Source organism: Limulus polyphemus, unplaced genomic scaffold, assembly GCF_000517525.1.
Source record: "Limulus polyphemus unplaced genomic scaffold, Limulus_polyphemus-2.1.2 Scaffold5495, whole genome shotgun sequence".
NCBI classification, from domain to species: Eukaryota; Metazoa; Arthropoda; class Merostomata; order Xiphosura; family Limulidae; genus Limulus; species Limulus polyphemus.
The window spans coordinates 8,044-23,708 of NW_013671105.1; the positions used below are offsets into that span (position 1 = coordinate 8,044).

The 15,665-nt window shown below is 32.2% G+C and overlaps 1 protein-coding gene across 1 annotated transcript in view; it reads left to right on the forward strand.

Moving 5' to 3' along the window:
- The window catches only part of LOC106472655 (RNA-binding protein 40-like), a 38,634-nt gene that overhangs the window by 6,806 nt on the left and 16,163 nt on the right, over positions 1 to 15,665 (forward strand). The window contains exons 3-9 of the mRNA XM_013933309.2: positions 781 to 935; positions 4,357 to 4,473; positions 5,107 to 5,218; positions 11,057 to 11,244; positions 12,584 to 12,804; positions 14,035 to 14,211; positions 15,171 to 15,265. Coding sequence (XP_013788763.1) covers positions 781 to 935; positions 4,357 to 4,473; positions 5,107 to 5,218; positions 11,057 to 11,244; positions 12,584 to 12,804; positions 14,035 to 14,211; positions 15,171 to 15,265 — 1,065 coding nt within the window. The remainder of the gene's footprint in view (positions 1 to 780; positions 936 to 4,356; positions 4,474 to 5,106; positions 5,219 to 11,056; positions 11,245 to 12,583; positions 12,805 to 14,034; positions 14,212 to 15,170; positions 15,266 to 15,665) is intronic.

The window sequence follows — 15,665 nt, forward strand, 5'->3', positions numbered from 1 at the left end:
TAGTTGATTATTTTTGTGAAAATCAATTTAATAGTTGGAATATTTAAAAACATTAACAATTGGACCAACTCATTTTGATTAGTTGATTATTTTTATTGCATTAATTGATTAGTTTATGGGACACTTAATTAATGTAATTGTTGCTCATAGGTGATCGATTAAATTGCCGAGCTATCTCTACTTGTTTCAGTTTTCATTTAATGAGGAAATATAATAAGTTTTACTTGTTTGCATGCTGTAAAAGTGATCGTGCTTTATTTCTCATGATCAATTCTGTGGTTTACTACATAGAAATTGGTGATAAAAATATTAGTATCCCATTTATTCTCATTCAAGCTTATGAATGAATTTTCCAAATTCAATAAAATTTTTACAGAAAAGTTTAGAAATATCAACTAATTTTGAAATCAATCTGTATTCGTCGTAGCCTGAAATGTAGATACTTTTTTACAATTTTCACTAAACACACTTTAGGACAATGAATTAAGCAATTAAAAGAAAAGGGCAAATAACCTTGTGTTTGGTTTTGATGGAATATAGAAAACATCAAATAGATATATGACCTATATCTACAAATTACTTAAGGGTTTAAGACGATAAATTAGAAAAGTTGTCAGTTTGAATAAACATAAATCTGTATTTGTGGAGAGAGAGATATAAACTATTATGTATACTAACCTAACTACTAGCTGTTTTATGTTTATGAGGATGAACTTATTGTGGTTTATTGTATAAAGAAAATGTAACCAAATATCGTTATCAATATTTCTGTTTGATCAGAAACATACAGCATTTGCTACATTTTCTTCACCGCAACATGCTGAACAAGCTCTGAAGAGACTACACCAGCTGAATGTACTAGAACGCCGCCTGGTGGTTGAATTTGCAAAACCCCAACAGAAGAAATATTTTCCTCATGAAGGTGACTTTTCAAGGTTAGTAATAAATTATTGACTACTATACAAAAAATAATATTTCACCACTTCTCATAACATGGAAGTATCAGGTGACAAGAACATATTTGTTCCTTGTTAAGGAAATATTTAATTAATATTGTTACTTGTAATTTACACAAAATATCAAAAAATAAAATTCTAAAATAACAGTTATTGATGATTTTATTCTAAACATTAAAATGTCTGATTTTTCATCTCTTGACATTTTAACGAAAAAAAAACTTGGTGCTAAAATTGGGTTTCAATAACCCCAAAGGACAGAGGACATTTAGCCCAATATGTAGCTTTGTAATTAAAAACAAACATACATATAATGGCATTATTTTGATTATTGGATAGTTGGAATAATCAAAAGCAGTAATAATTGGAAACTCCAATTAGTTGGTGTTTTTTATGAAAGTCAACTTAATCGTAATTTCAATTGTTCTATTTTTAAAGAAACCAGAAACAGTAATTTTGATTAATTGACTAGCTTACATTATGGTGGCTCTTGTTTTTGAAAATCATAAATCTCCTGCTGTCACTTCTTTAATCTATCACATTTCATTAGAAAACAATTATGCAAAATTTCAAGAAAATTGAGATTTATTTATTAGTACCTCACACATGCCAAAAGTCAATCACAAAACTTGAAGTTTTTATTATTGAACAAATATTTTTTTTAGAACAGTTGGACAGTATAGTATAAATTGATCAGCAGTCAAAAGTTGATGTGATAACACTGAAATGAGGTCCATGTTTGTGAATAGTTTTTTAGAAATGGACGAATAATGAGCTCGTACTCTAATTTAGGACTGAAATCACAGTGTACCTGTAATCGAGGCACAGCTCAGAGAAAATGTGGAGGAAGAACTGCTGTTGTTCCTTATCGTAAGTTAGATGGTCATTAAACTCTTCCATCAGAGCTCTGCTTCTATCTGCAGTGTCATTGACCACCTTTAATCCCTTGACAATTTTCTGGGTGGCTTTATAGTCCTGACCTCTCGATCCTTGTGAAAGAAGCCTTCAGAGAAGAGCCTTTTCACCTGTTGCATTATGAATGCACTGGGCTTTCTGGCCACTTCAATATCAGAAATCTGCAGCTTAATCCTCTTCAGTGGATCCTCTCTTCCTCTGACCTCCTCTATACTTGTAACATGACTTTTCTAATCAAGGGGGACCAATTGGTCAATGAACGCTAGGCCAATCAGCTCTTTGCATAAGCTATTAAGTACTACCACTGCTCTAATAATTTCTCTACAGCACCATCAATGACACCCTTGTTGATTTTGGAGTACTTCTGGAATCATTCCAAAACTTCAGGTCATTCAGTGGGATGGAAGTAGGTATGGAAGCTGAGAGCCAGGCTTAGATGTAGCCCTCTGCAATGGCAAAGTAAAGGAGTTCATGAAGTCCATTCTCCTCTTTTGCTGTAACCTTGAATAATCCACCATCTTCCTTTAACTGAAACTGAAGATCTTGAAGCTTTAGAACAAGTGAACCATCCATTGTCCTCTATGAAGTTCTGCTAGAGATTGGAAGCAAATTCTTACAGGACACTTGCCACCTGAAAAGATGATGATCAGATGAAGCAGTTTTTGGTTATTTTAGTTGTATTTCTTCAAGCTGCTACTAGACAAAGGTGAGAACTTTTTATTTCTTGTCATCTGTGATCTTCGAGGTCACTTCTTTATCATCCAGTCCTGTCTAAAACTTGGCTGGAACAATGAGACTCCACCAATATTAGAAGCAGTTGAAGAACTGGATGTCTGGCCCTGAAGATGCTGCAAATGCTAGTGTGAAAATTTTCTTGAGGACCACCTTGAGCACGTGGAAGTGAAATGAGAATCGGAGCAATCCCTTTCCAATTTTCTGATCCAATATGGTGGAAGCTCCAGCTTTGCGATCTGTGTTTACAGAAGTCATGCCAGAAGTAGATTGGAGAGGCCCACACTTTGTATATGCAATCACATGGACTATTGTAAGAAAGAAGGGAAAAGCACATATCAAGAAAAAGTAGTAAAACCTAAAGGTTGATGAGGTACCTCTAAACACATTCCAATTTTGATGAAATTTTCCAGGGAATAGTTTTCACCAAATGAAATAAAAATGGGGTGAGAGGTCAAGATTTCATATTTTCCTGTTTTACCATATCTATACAAACCACTTTAGTTTTCTTGACACTAATCGATGTAACCACTTCTCGTAGGATATCAATTCAATCATCCAGCTCTAGTCGTGATAGGTATAACAGTTACTTCCATGTTCTACTTGATATGGGACATACCAGGTCCCTGTAAAAGCCTGTAGAGTCTAGTATTGTTCAAATAGTTACAACTGAAATCAGTGTTGAAGCAGAGGGCAATAAATAATTTTTTCTTTTTTATTTTCTCAATGAGATGATAAAGAAACTGATAGAAAATGGTAAAGAACTTAAAGAACAGGTACATAAGCTGGGACAAACAAAACATTTGGTGGAAATATCAAGGTCTTTAATACTCCATAGTGTAACTTGCAGCATTTTTTTATGAAAGAAAATAAAAACTGTTAGTATTACAAAACTTGTAAAATTTAGAATGTTATTTGAATGCTTTCAGTATGACTTGTGTATTCTTAAAATGGAAGTGGTATATGTTCTTATAAATTATCTTCAATAGGGTATGTGCATAAGGAATGCTTTCTGTAAAATATTTTTGTAGGATATATTGGTCCCCCAGTCTTGTACAAACATGCAATGACAAGTGTAACCCAAAAGCACTGTAAGGGTTAAGAACTTTCACAAAAAAAAAACGTGCACATCCTTTTTTTATTAAATATCTTGATGAATCCAGTCATTAACCCCATTTTATCAAAACTTTAAACTCCAGGGTGTAAGTTGCTTTACCATTTGGAAACTGTATTGAATATAAATACTTTTATGTTTAATCATTTGATTTTTTAAGGCAAAGTCAGAATGCAATGTGACAAGAATTGTTTTCACCTATGTCTGTCTGTCTACGTTTCTAAAAAGAATTATTGCAAGTTAAGTGTAGTGTCAGCAAAGAAATCAAGGGAATGAGTAGTTATTTCACATACGTGCAATATTAATGTACTGTTTGTATACATGAAATTTTTATTTCAGTTGTTTCCAAGAATTTAGCTACCATCATTTAGAATGGTTGTTACAATTTTGTGTTTCAATACTGTGTTGTACAAAATTGACCTTTCTAAAAAAAAGTTTTTATTATATTCTAGTCATTTATGTTTAAGACTATATGTTGTTAGTTTTATATGGAAGTATAGTTTCTATACGTTGGTAGTTTTATATTCGAGTGTAGTTTTCTAGTAAGTATATTTATATTATTTAATAATAAGATGCCGTTTTAGCCAGTTTCTTTCTGGTAAATTTATGTCCAATTTTCAGTTTTGTAACATTTTATAGAACTGAATTAATGGAACAGAAAGTACTTCCGGCAAAGGAAATGCCTGAAAGGGAGGAAATCCAGTCTAGAATGGCAAAATTTAAGTTACAGTTGCATAGTGTTGCTCCTAAACTTGGGTAAGTATAGTTTTTATAAAAATATTTTTCTGTCAAAAAAAAAAAAATATATATATAAATCATGTACAGTATGTACAAAAATTATTGATGGCTTAAATTATGTATTAAAAATTTAGCTATGAGTGAGATTAAGTTTTGTGGTTTGATTTTGTAGGGAGTTTAGTTTTGTGTGTTAACATTCATGTTTTAATTGTGTAGGTTTTTGTTGTTGTTGTTATTTAATTTTATGAGTTGTCTTTATTCCTAATTGTTTTGTAGGGTTTTGTTTATTATGTTGATTTTTTTTTATATATTTGATTGTGTTTGGTTTTATTTGTTTAATTGTGTGGGTTGTTTTTTATGTTTACTTGTGTATTTTTTTTACTTAATTGTTTAGGGTTTGTTTGTTTAATTGTGTAGGTTATGAGATAAACATAGTTTATTGTTTTAATTTACATTGTTTGGGTTATTATACTTTAATAGTTATTTGAATTTTATGGTTTGTAATATTTGTAATTCAGTGATCAGTGATATGGCTGTTAACTTTGACTTCTTAAATTCACCATGTCTAGGTTTTTGATTTTGAAAAATTATTGGTTTGGATTTTGTACTTAGTTTGTTAATTGTATTAGTTTTAATCTTGTCCGTTACTAGATTGGATTACCTTCCTTCTCCACTCCTAAAGTACAGATATCCTCCACCAACACCAACGATTCTGTCCAACATCTGTCATGCATTGTCTGCTGTACCAAAGTTTTACACTCAGGTAAGTTTGAAAATTCATAACTTTGAATTAAATTGTAGAAAGTTGGGGAACAATTCTGTATTGGTGTTACTTGCCCCTTATCTGAAAGTGTAATTTACACCATTTACAAAAAATACCTCAATTTACATCTTATCTGTAACATCTTCATCAAATTATTGGTGGAGCTTCGTAATTTACCTAAGTTATAAAGAGACAGTGCTTTGAAAAATTTGTTGATTGTGACAAGTATTTGTTGGAACATTATTAAAAATTTTTTATCACCCATGAAGCGTGATATGGGGGGCAGGGTTTATTTTAACGTGCAATAGACCCCTACTTGTGCAGTTCTAAATCAATTTGTACAATTCTAAATCTAATTTTGTGCAGTACTAAAATTTATAATAAAAACTCCAATGTCACATGAAGAAACAAGAAGCCAATGCATGACCATGATACTGAAAAACAAAAGTACCTTTATTTACTGTTTATATGACAAGAAGTATATTTTTAATTTTACATATGCTGATTAGAACTTTCTTTCAAAATTTTTGTCAAATACTAAGATGGTTAAAACTTAAAACACTGTGTTTATATGACAAGAAATATATTTTTAGTCTTACATATGTTGAATGGTACTTTAGTTTACATTTTGTGTCAAATACTACATGAGCTTACATGGTAAAGGATGGTTAAAAGACTTAAAACACTCATAAATGCAAAAACTATGCTGAATTGTACTTTAATTTACATTTTATGTCAAACACTACATGGTAAAAGATGGCTAAAACAGTAAAACTTTCATAAATTCAAGATTTGCAAATAATGCAAAGTAGTATCTAGCATATAATCTAAAAAACATCTTTTTTTCAATGGCAGTTCGGCTGTATCTGATTCTGGATCAAGACTGTCATCAGCATTAATTTTCTTCGCTTCAGAGAATACACCTTTAAAGTAATTTTGTTCCTTTGCTTCAGTTACTTCTCTTGTTCGACGTGCCTTTGTGGAAAGCCAGGTGAGAACAGCAGGCCATAGATCCCACAAGTCAATTGGAGACATATTGTAATGGACGTATAAATAATAATTCTCTGTCTCTAATGTCATTCTTGAGCAATCTATGCTGGAGCTGATAAGTCTCTCCACATCTGCTGAATGTGGCTTTGCTGCCAAAATTCTGGCATAAACTCTGGCCAAAGTATCAAAGTGCCCACCTGCAGCTAAAAGCTGGCTGATTATTTTTGACAGGGTTAGGTTAGAGAATTGCCCTGACTCTGTGAAATCGTTGTACTCCATACACAAAGCCATAAGATCTAAATCTGGATGCATAAGTTTGTGGACTGTCTCTAGGTTTGCATCCTTTTGAAATTTGAGAAAAGGAACCAAAGTTTCCAAACGCTCTTTGTTAGTGCTAAACCTTTGAGTTAAAAATTCTTTTAGTGCTTCTGTGAGCTCAACCTTGATTGCTGATAAATCGCATCTGTCTGTAACAAAAAGATGATGATCTCTTCTCTGCCTTGGTTCATCACTAGATAGCTTATTTCCTTTCAGCATATAGAAGGATCTCTCATCACTTTTGACTAGCTGTGACTGTGCTTGATGACTAGACACCCAACCCGCTAAAAGAGGTGTCTTCTGGAGGTTGCCAATATTTGTCTTCACAAGTGTCACCTCTCGTTGAATGTCGAGTAGTGTAATATTATCAGATTGTATTTTATTCTGAAATCTTGAAAATACTGCCAGCACATCAGCTATAAATGCAAGCAATTCTAGATTTGTTTTGTTTGTCAGGAGAGTTTCAAATCCTTTGGCTTGTTTGTCTTGAGACTGCTACATATACAGTATTAATGCATGCCATGATTCTAGAACAGAATTCACCAGGGAAAATGTGTACTCACTCCAACGACCTTCAAACACTTTTGGAATGGACAGAAATGCTAGATCATTTGTCCTGGCTAATTCTTTCAACTATCAGAAACTAGATCCGTGACTGACTTCCAAGCTAACTGAGTGCGATGAACAGCACACCAGATTTTAAGTTTTGGGATTTCAGAGTCAATGGAATCAAATAATGCCCACAGACCATTTCTTTCTCCAGTATTAACACTGGATCCATCAGTTACTATTGATGACATATTTTGGAAAATATATTCTGTAGTGGGTTCACCAACTGTGTTTTTTCAGGCCGTCTTAACTGCATTAAAAAGTCCTTGTGCTCCAATTATTTCAGGTTCTGCTGCACCTAAGAACACCATTTCATCTTCACCAGTTTTGCTAACTAGCTTTACCATTACAAAGATCTTGTCTATCTGAGTTCGTTCAACTGACCCATCACATATAAGGGATATTGCTATGGACTGTTCTATCTTTTTTGAAAGTGAGGCCCTGTCTGCTTCCACAATACACTTTAGCATCTCCAGGTGGCTAACAGGTGAGACATATTGCAAGTTTTGATCAATTTTTGCCTTAGATTTATCATTAAAGTTAAAAGACTGTGACTTCCTGCTCACCACCATTCTCATAGGAAAAGAATTTGCAGATAATTATTAGCTAACTCTTCATTAGTTTTTGAAATAGCCTTACCCATTGGGGTTTCTTTCATCAACTGGGTTTTTGAAAGGCTACCGTATCTTTTTTTAAGCAACACAACTTTATGGGCAGGTAAACTAAAATGGCACTCTCTCTAAATTGTGCCAGTATCAATGGCAATGGAAGGCATCTTGCATTTAAAGGTAAACTTTTTGACCGTATCAAGGTCTTTTCTTCATAAATCACAACGAACGTAATGTCGCCAATTTCTATGGATGTGAATTAATACATCTCTTACATTTGCAGTACCGGGAGTTCGCTTGGTATTTTCTTCCCTTTTCTGCGATTTTGGCATGTGTTGTCCACTAGAACCGGTGCTGGGCTCAGGATCAGTGGTTGGCATGTCCTGTCCACTGGAACTTGTGCTGGGTTTAGGCTCTGTGACTGGCTTGACCTGTGTACTAGTAGTGCTGGGTTCAGTATTTTCCCTTTCCCCTCTCTCCTTTGCAGACTGCAACATTTTCTCAAGTCCATTTTTACATAAAATTTGACTCAATTTTAATATTGGACAACTTGAAACAAAAAACATAATAGTATTACTCTTAGGAAATGAACATTACTTGAAATTACTTAACAGCTTCCAACTTAATAGGCTTTATCGTACACAGACTTCACAGGCAAAAAATAGTGTCGTACGAGTTTCATCAACACGATTGAATTATGGAATACTAGGATAAAAGCGATCCATTTACTAAATTACATATAATATATCAAATTTACAACTACATTAGGTATTTTAAAATACTTGCCGTACCTTGGATAGGTGACAATGAATATCAAATACGGGTAAAGTGAAACGTAAAACTTGAACAACTTGCCAGACCACTATCATTCACAATGAATATAAAGCAAGTAAAAATTATTGACAACAAAATCTATAAAATGTTAAAAATAGCCATAACAAATGCTTCTCAGACTCAGAGAATCTCAAACACTGGGTCATGGCACCTGCCTCATAAATTTGTGCAGTTCTAAGATTTCCTTAAAATAAACCCTGTCCGGGGGGTGGAGGGGTGATAATATTCATGGGCACCATGTCTTTCCTGTGTATGGGAACATCTGGTAGTATAATTAATTTCACTGTGTTTGCAAGAATTAAGTTTTGGAAGTAGACAAAAAGGTATTCAGGTATATGTGTTTATAGAGCAGTTGTTTAAGGTATTCAATTATATGTGTTTATAGAGCAATTGTTTAAGGTATTCAGTTATATGTGTTTATAGAGCAGTTATTTAAGATATTCAATTATGTGTTTATAGAGCAGTTGTTTAAGGTATTCAATTATATGTGTTTATAGAGCAGTTTAAGGTATTCAGTTATATGTGTTTATAGAGCAGTTGTTTAAGGTATTCAATTATATGTGTTTATAGAGCAGTTGTTTAAGGTATTCAGTTATATGTGTTTATAGAGCAGTTTAAGGTATTCAGTTATATGTGTTTATAGAGCAGTTTAAGGTATTCAGTTATATGTGTTTATAGAGCAGTTATTTAAGGTATTCAATTACATGTGTTTATAGAGCAGTTGTTTAAGGTATTACGGAATTTGATTTGGTAATGTGCTATACAGTTGCTAAGTAATTTACAACTTGTGGTGGGAATATTAGTTAGACATGGTTCAAAGGGTAATAAAACAATGAAATTTAAGTTTGAACAGATGTATACTATTATGAGCTTTAAGCTATTATAGGTAAACAATTGTAGTTTCATGTTACAAGTTGTGGTTATCCTAGGAATTAAAAATTGTAATTTAGATTTATTTATCAATTTTTTATTGTGGTTCTGAGGTCAGTCAAACTCACTGAATGGAGATAATTAAGGTAGAGAAAATTACAGATAAGATGTAAAGTTTTACTGAAAAAAATACTTGATACTTATTCAGGAGGTTTTAGAGATTATGCAAATGGAATTTCACAATTTTTAGATAAAGAAAAGTATTTCTAATCTTAACATGAAAATCACTTTGCATTTGGAATAGTCAACACACTGGCTCTGTATGTTCACAGACAAACTTTTAGTAAAAATACTTAATTGAAAAAATATGTTTACTGAATGCTTACCAAACTTTGTTAAGATGTAAAATATATAAAATTTATAGTATGGAAATTATGAAAGTCAGTTTGGGGTCATGATTTCGGGCAAATCAACTGAGCCTGTAGTAAGAGAGTTAATAAAATTCACCTATATCAACTGATATTGTAACTTGTTTTTGTTTTTTTTAATCTGCCATGGATTGAAACTTATTTAGATATAATATCTCAAATGTTTCTTCTCATCTTGAAAGTGTTTTTCAAAATTCAAATACTTTGCTGTAGTGTGCCAGGCCTCCCAGCAAAACATTTAGAAAATTATAAATTTGAAGGTAAATTAAAAACATTTCTGCAAATATTTAAAAAATTTTTAAGCTATATTTTTGAATGTTGTAATTTAGATGTTTGCTAGAGGACACATGAAATGTAAGATCAGAAAGTCTAATAATGTTGACCTAGAAAGTTTTAAAAATTTTGGCATCAGATTTTTCTAGTAAATTCAAGGATAAGATTATAAATATGAGGGGTAGTGAAGCAAAATATAGTGTTGTTTCTAGCCAGTACAGTGGATAATTCAGAAAATGTTTCTTTTCACCTGTTATCTTGTTTCAGTTATTTGATGAAGCAGCCTTAAAATTTTATTAGTAAGTTTATTTTTACAATAACATAGCACAGTTAGTGTGACTATAAATATGGCATACAAGTTACAATAGTGTAAAACATTAAGAAATAAATAAACTAATTTCTTATTTTTATAATGTGTGTTTTATGGCATTTAAAACACTTACTTTTGTTTATATTACATGTACTATGTACTTCAAACTTTTATTTTACACAGTCTAAGTTACTTGCTCTCTGTAAATGACTAAAATAAATTGTTACATCAATTCATATTCCATGAATGTTATAATGCCTTTTGTTCCCAATATTTCACCATTTGGTAGCTTGTAATTAATTAGTTACATTTATGTTCTTACACACTACAAATAGTCTCATACTGAAAACCAAACAATATTTCAAACTTTGGAGCCATTTCTTGCTGTATTTTCATGATTCAGTTGTTTGATACTTGTGAGCCAACTTTGTTGTGTAGCAAAGAGATAATCTTTGTTGAATACTCATGTTTTGTATTAATTAATTAATATCTAAACATTCCAGGATCAAAGTACTTAAGTAATTAAAAAAAGTTGTCATATGGTATTGACTTTAAATATCATTATACAAACAATGTAATAAATTCAACCTTTTGTAAGGTTCTTCATCTGATGAATAAAATGAACCTACCTGCTCCATTTGGTCCTCTGACTCCTACACCACCTGTAATGCCAGATGTTCAACCATCTGTCAACCCAGTTGGAAAAGATATGTTGGAAGAAGAAGAGATGGATGTTACAACTTCAGAAGAAGAGTCTGAAATAGAAAGTGAAACAGAACAAGACAAGTAAGTTGTTTTTTTTTAAAAAGAGGAAGAAACAGGTGTGGTATTAAGGTAAACAAAGTTCTGACATAAAAAATATAAAGTATGATTAACATATACAACACAGGAAAATTAACAAACAAGTGCACAAATAAACAAAATCCTAATTAATACAACAATAAAACATATTCTTGGTCTCTAAGTTTTGTATAGGAATCACATCTATGCAAAACAAAGACAGAAGTAAGAATCATAATGATACCACTTATTCAAATCAGTGAAAAGTCCTATTGCATTACTTCACAATTCTAGATGACCTATGTCAGTTATTCTCATTTTATGTTCAATGGAAGTATCCCCCCAACTCATACTAATGTGTACAAGTTGCTGTATCACTACTTGAAACGAGTACAAATTTTACTTCAAGAGTGAATGACACAAAAACTGAGTCAAGCAAATATAAGCCTTACTGAACAGTTTCATGTTATGAAACTTTTATCTGAGCAAGAAGATTAGTACAACTTTATGACCTTTATACATTAATACAAATAGTCCTCAAGTAGCTTTGCACAAAACTCAATGTAAGGATGCTAACTGAATACGTGCAAAACTTTTATAAAAAAATTACCTGACTAAAGACATTATTTCTTAGATATAGAAGGGTGAAATTAGCAGATCCTTGAACTGTGACATGGGTAATGAGATAAGTATTTGTATATTGTATAGAGTAACAAAAATATTAACCTTGAAAATCAATTAAAACTTTCCATTATATATTAACCCAGACACTGTGGTTTCAATGAGTAGTTTTATATACCATCATGCAACAGTGTTTAGATTGATAAATTCTAAAAGATAACTTACAACAGTGCAAGATATTGGGAAATTTTTCACTAGGGAAGAGTCCATTTTTGTGTGCTTAGTAAAAAAGAAAGCCCGATTTCTTTTATAAACCTGGTAGGAATATAAAGTTGGAAAATACTTTGTTATCAATCTATTTGGAGTAGCGAGAGAAGAAATAGCTTGAAATTTCATTCTTGAACTGATCATAAGAATATTCATTGTGAACAGAAATGTTTCATCTTTTTTATGAGATGGTTTGTTGGATTACCATGCTGTTGAAAGGAAGACAACTGTCTTAGAGTTTAATGACTTAATTTATAGAAGGGCTTAGATATACATATGGTGTGAAGATACAACATGAAAAAGTAATTGTAGGCAAGATAAAGCATGTCAGTCACACTGTATTACAATTGTTTTTATTAAAATAGAACTTATCTAAGATGTGATAATACAACAATCAAGATATTTGTAACAAATCATACATTGTTTTAGCTAAACAGAAATTGAATTTCCTTTTTAGAAAAGAAAAATTACAACCCCTTAAACGTCCTACCCGTCGAGTTAAACGAAAGTTTAAGAAACCTAAGTTACAGCAACTCCAGGCTCCTTCTACGACAGTAACTGTTCGAACTGACCCTACAGAAGTGTTTGAAACGCCAGTGGGATTTACAGAGAACCAGGCTACTAAGAAAATCCAATTGAATATTAAGCCTACAGAGGTGGAAGTGTTAAATAATAAGGGTGAGTTTTACTGGTAGAGAAACATTTAAAGAAATTGCATTTTCATATATGGTTTTATATTTTTGCTCAACGGTAATGATCTCTGAACACACGTGTTCATACAGGTATGCCAAGAGCCATTGTGGTCGCTGGAGAAGAATTTATATGTATTTGTCATTCCCTTCTAATAGTTTATGGAATGATGCCACATACATGCACAAGTGTTTGAAGTCATGGTTAATGTTAGCATCCCCTTCTAATAGTTTATGGAATGATGCCACATACATGCACAAGTGTTTGAAGTCATGGTTAATGTTAGCATCCCCTTCTAATAGTTTATGGAATGATGCCACATACTTGCACATGTAATTAAAGTCATGGTTAATGTTAGCATCCCCCATAATAGTTTATGGAATGATGCCACATACATGCACATGTAATTAAAGTCATGGTTAATGTTAGCATCCCCCTCTAATAGTTTATGGAATGATGCCACGTACTTGCACATGTGATTAAAGTCATGGTTAATGTTAGCATCCCCTTCTAATAGTTTATGGAATGATGCCACGTACTTGCACATGTGATTAAAGTCATGGTTAATGTTAGCATCCCCTTCTAATAGTTTATGGAATGATACCATGTACACACACACAAATGACTGTAGTCATGGTTAATATTTGTTGAAATGCTATGTACTGCTTTGATACATTTGTTACACTTTTTTTGCTGCTCTCATAGGTCCTTTGATAGCCAGTGGGCCCTGGGGGGATGTGCTTAGCCTCTCAATAGGCCTTTTTATTTATTAAAATACATACAAAGAAGCATACACATATGAATGTACTTAAATGAATGACATATACAGATGTACATTTAAAGCAAAAGTAAAGCCTAGAAGCTCATTTTAAGCATAGTTTATCAAATAGACTTGTGTCTAAGTAGATATAAATTATCCACATAGCTTTGAGCTTGTAGTTAGGCCTATATGTAAAATATGATGTGTAAAAGTAGATATTATGGTTAACTCCAAAAACAATTTCCTTCCTAGTAGAACTTTATCATTAAAGAATAGTCTAAGTTTTCAGAGGTATGCTTTTTTTCACCAAATTAAAGAAATTGTTACATTTACAGATTATTTGTTCTTGTGAAAGAGTTAAAAGAAAAACAGTTATCAATCTTATATTGTTGTTTACAATATTTCAAGTAGAATCAATTTAAATTTCAGGTTCTAAGATAGTCTTTATTGTTTTCCAGATATTGTTAGTGAAACCAAAGACAGTGTTTGTGTCCAAGAAGGAGGATTTGGTATGCTAATTCCTCAACAGGATGTAGTACATGATACAAAGGAAGATGATGAAGATCAAAATTTGTGGGTTGGATCAAAGTTTGTGTCGTCTGATGAACTACAAAAAAATAGAATTACTAAAGAAGGTAAATAATAGTGGTTTTGATATGTCATTTCGTGTTTTGTGTTAGTATTAAAAACCAATTTCTGTATGAAAGTAGTTTATATGCCTACGTATATGTGCACAAGATTAAATCCTGTGTAATAGCAACATTTGGATTATTTATCACAACAATTAATTTAAACTTGATAAGTTAATCTTAAATCTCCAGATAGCCAATTAAGGTAGCAAGGTTTGTGAATAACTTTGTTTTAAATTTTAATTTTGTGACGGTTTCACATTAATCTTTATATCTTTATTTAGTTTGAAAGTTACCGCTTTTATCATAACAGCTTCTCAGAAAAATTGAGAGTAAAATGATTCTGTCAGCACAGGAATTGATACAGATTCCTTATCTGGTCAGGTGGTTAGGGCACTCGACTTGCAATCTGAGGGTCGCGGGTTCGAATCCCACCAATCATGCTCGCCCTTTCAGCCATGGGTCGTTATATTGTGACGGTCAATCCCACTATTCGTTGGTAAAATAGTAGCCCAAGAGTTGGCGGTGGGTGGTGATGACTATCTGCCTTCCCTCTAGTCTTACGCTGCTAAATTAGGGATGGCTAGTGCAGATAGCCCTCGTGTAGCTTTGCGCGAAATTCAAAACAAACAAACAAACAATCCTTATCTGGTCAGCAATATTACTTTTTTTTATTTATTTACCTCTTTTTGGGTTATTAGGATGTGTTTTTATTGTTATTTAAAGGAGGATTGAGCCTCAGTGTTACGTCTAGGTTTTCTATAACATTATGTTGTTAAGTATTTCTGCAAGATATAACACACTATGAGGAATAAGAAGAGCTGGCTAGAAGGTCATGCAAGAGAAGACTAGGCATTTATTGGTCTTTTTAAAGTTTTCAGTGTTTTCTTTAGTGTATGACTTATTTAGTTTTGTGGCAAAGGTTGATTGTATCTTGAGGTCCGGGATTATTTGGACTTTTACAGAAAAAAGAAGTCTATCGGTTTTCAGAAATTATCAGGCAGGAGAACCATCTTCCAGGCTCTATATTAAAAACCTAGCCAAACAGGTTGTTGAAAAGGTGTGTAAAATAAAAATTATATGCATTGTTTTGTATTAAACTAATGTACTGTTATGTTGTTAACGATTCACTGTCAGTTATGTACATTGCCATCTTGCTAACAATGTGAAATGATACTTTGCTAACAATGTAGTGAATTGCGTACACTATGCTCTTGTAAATAGTATAATAGTAGATTATGTACACTTTCATATAATATTTAATATATTGAGAGTTTGTATAATATTGTGTTAAACATTATTGTCAAGTAAAGAATAGATTTAGAGTTATATAATCATCTTGTAAATAGTATAATAGTAGATTATGTACACTTTCATATAATATTTAATATATTGAGAGTTTGTATAATATTGTGTTAAACATTATTGTCAAGTAAAGAATAGAGTTAGAGTTATATAAT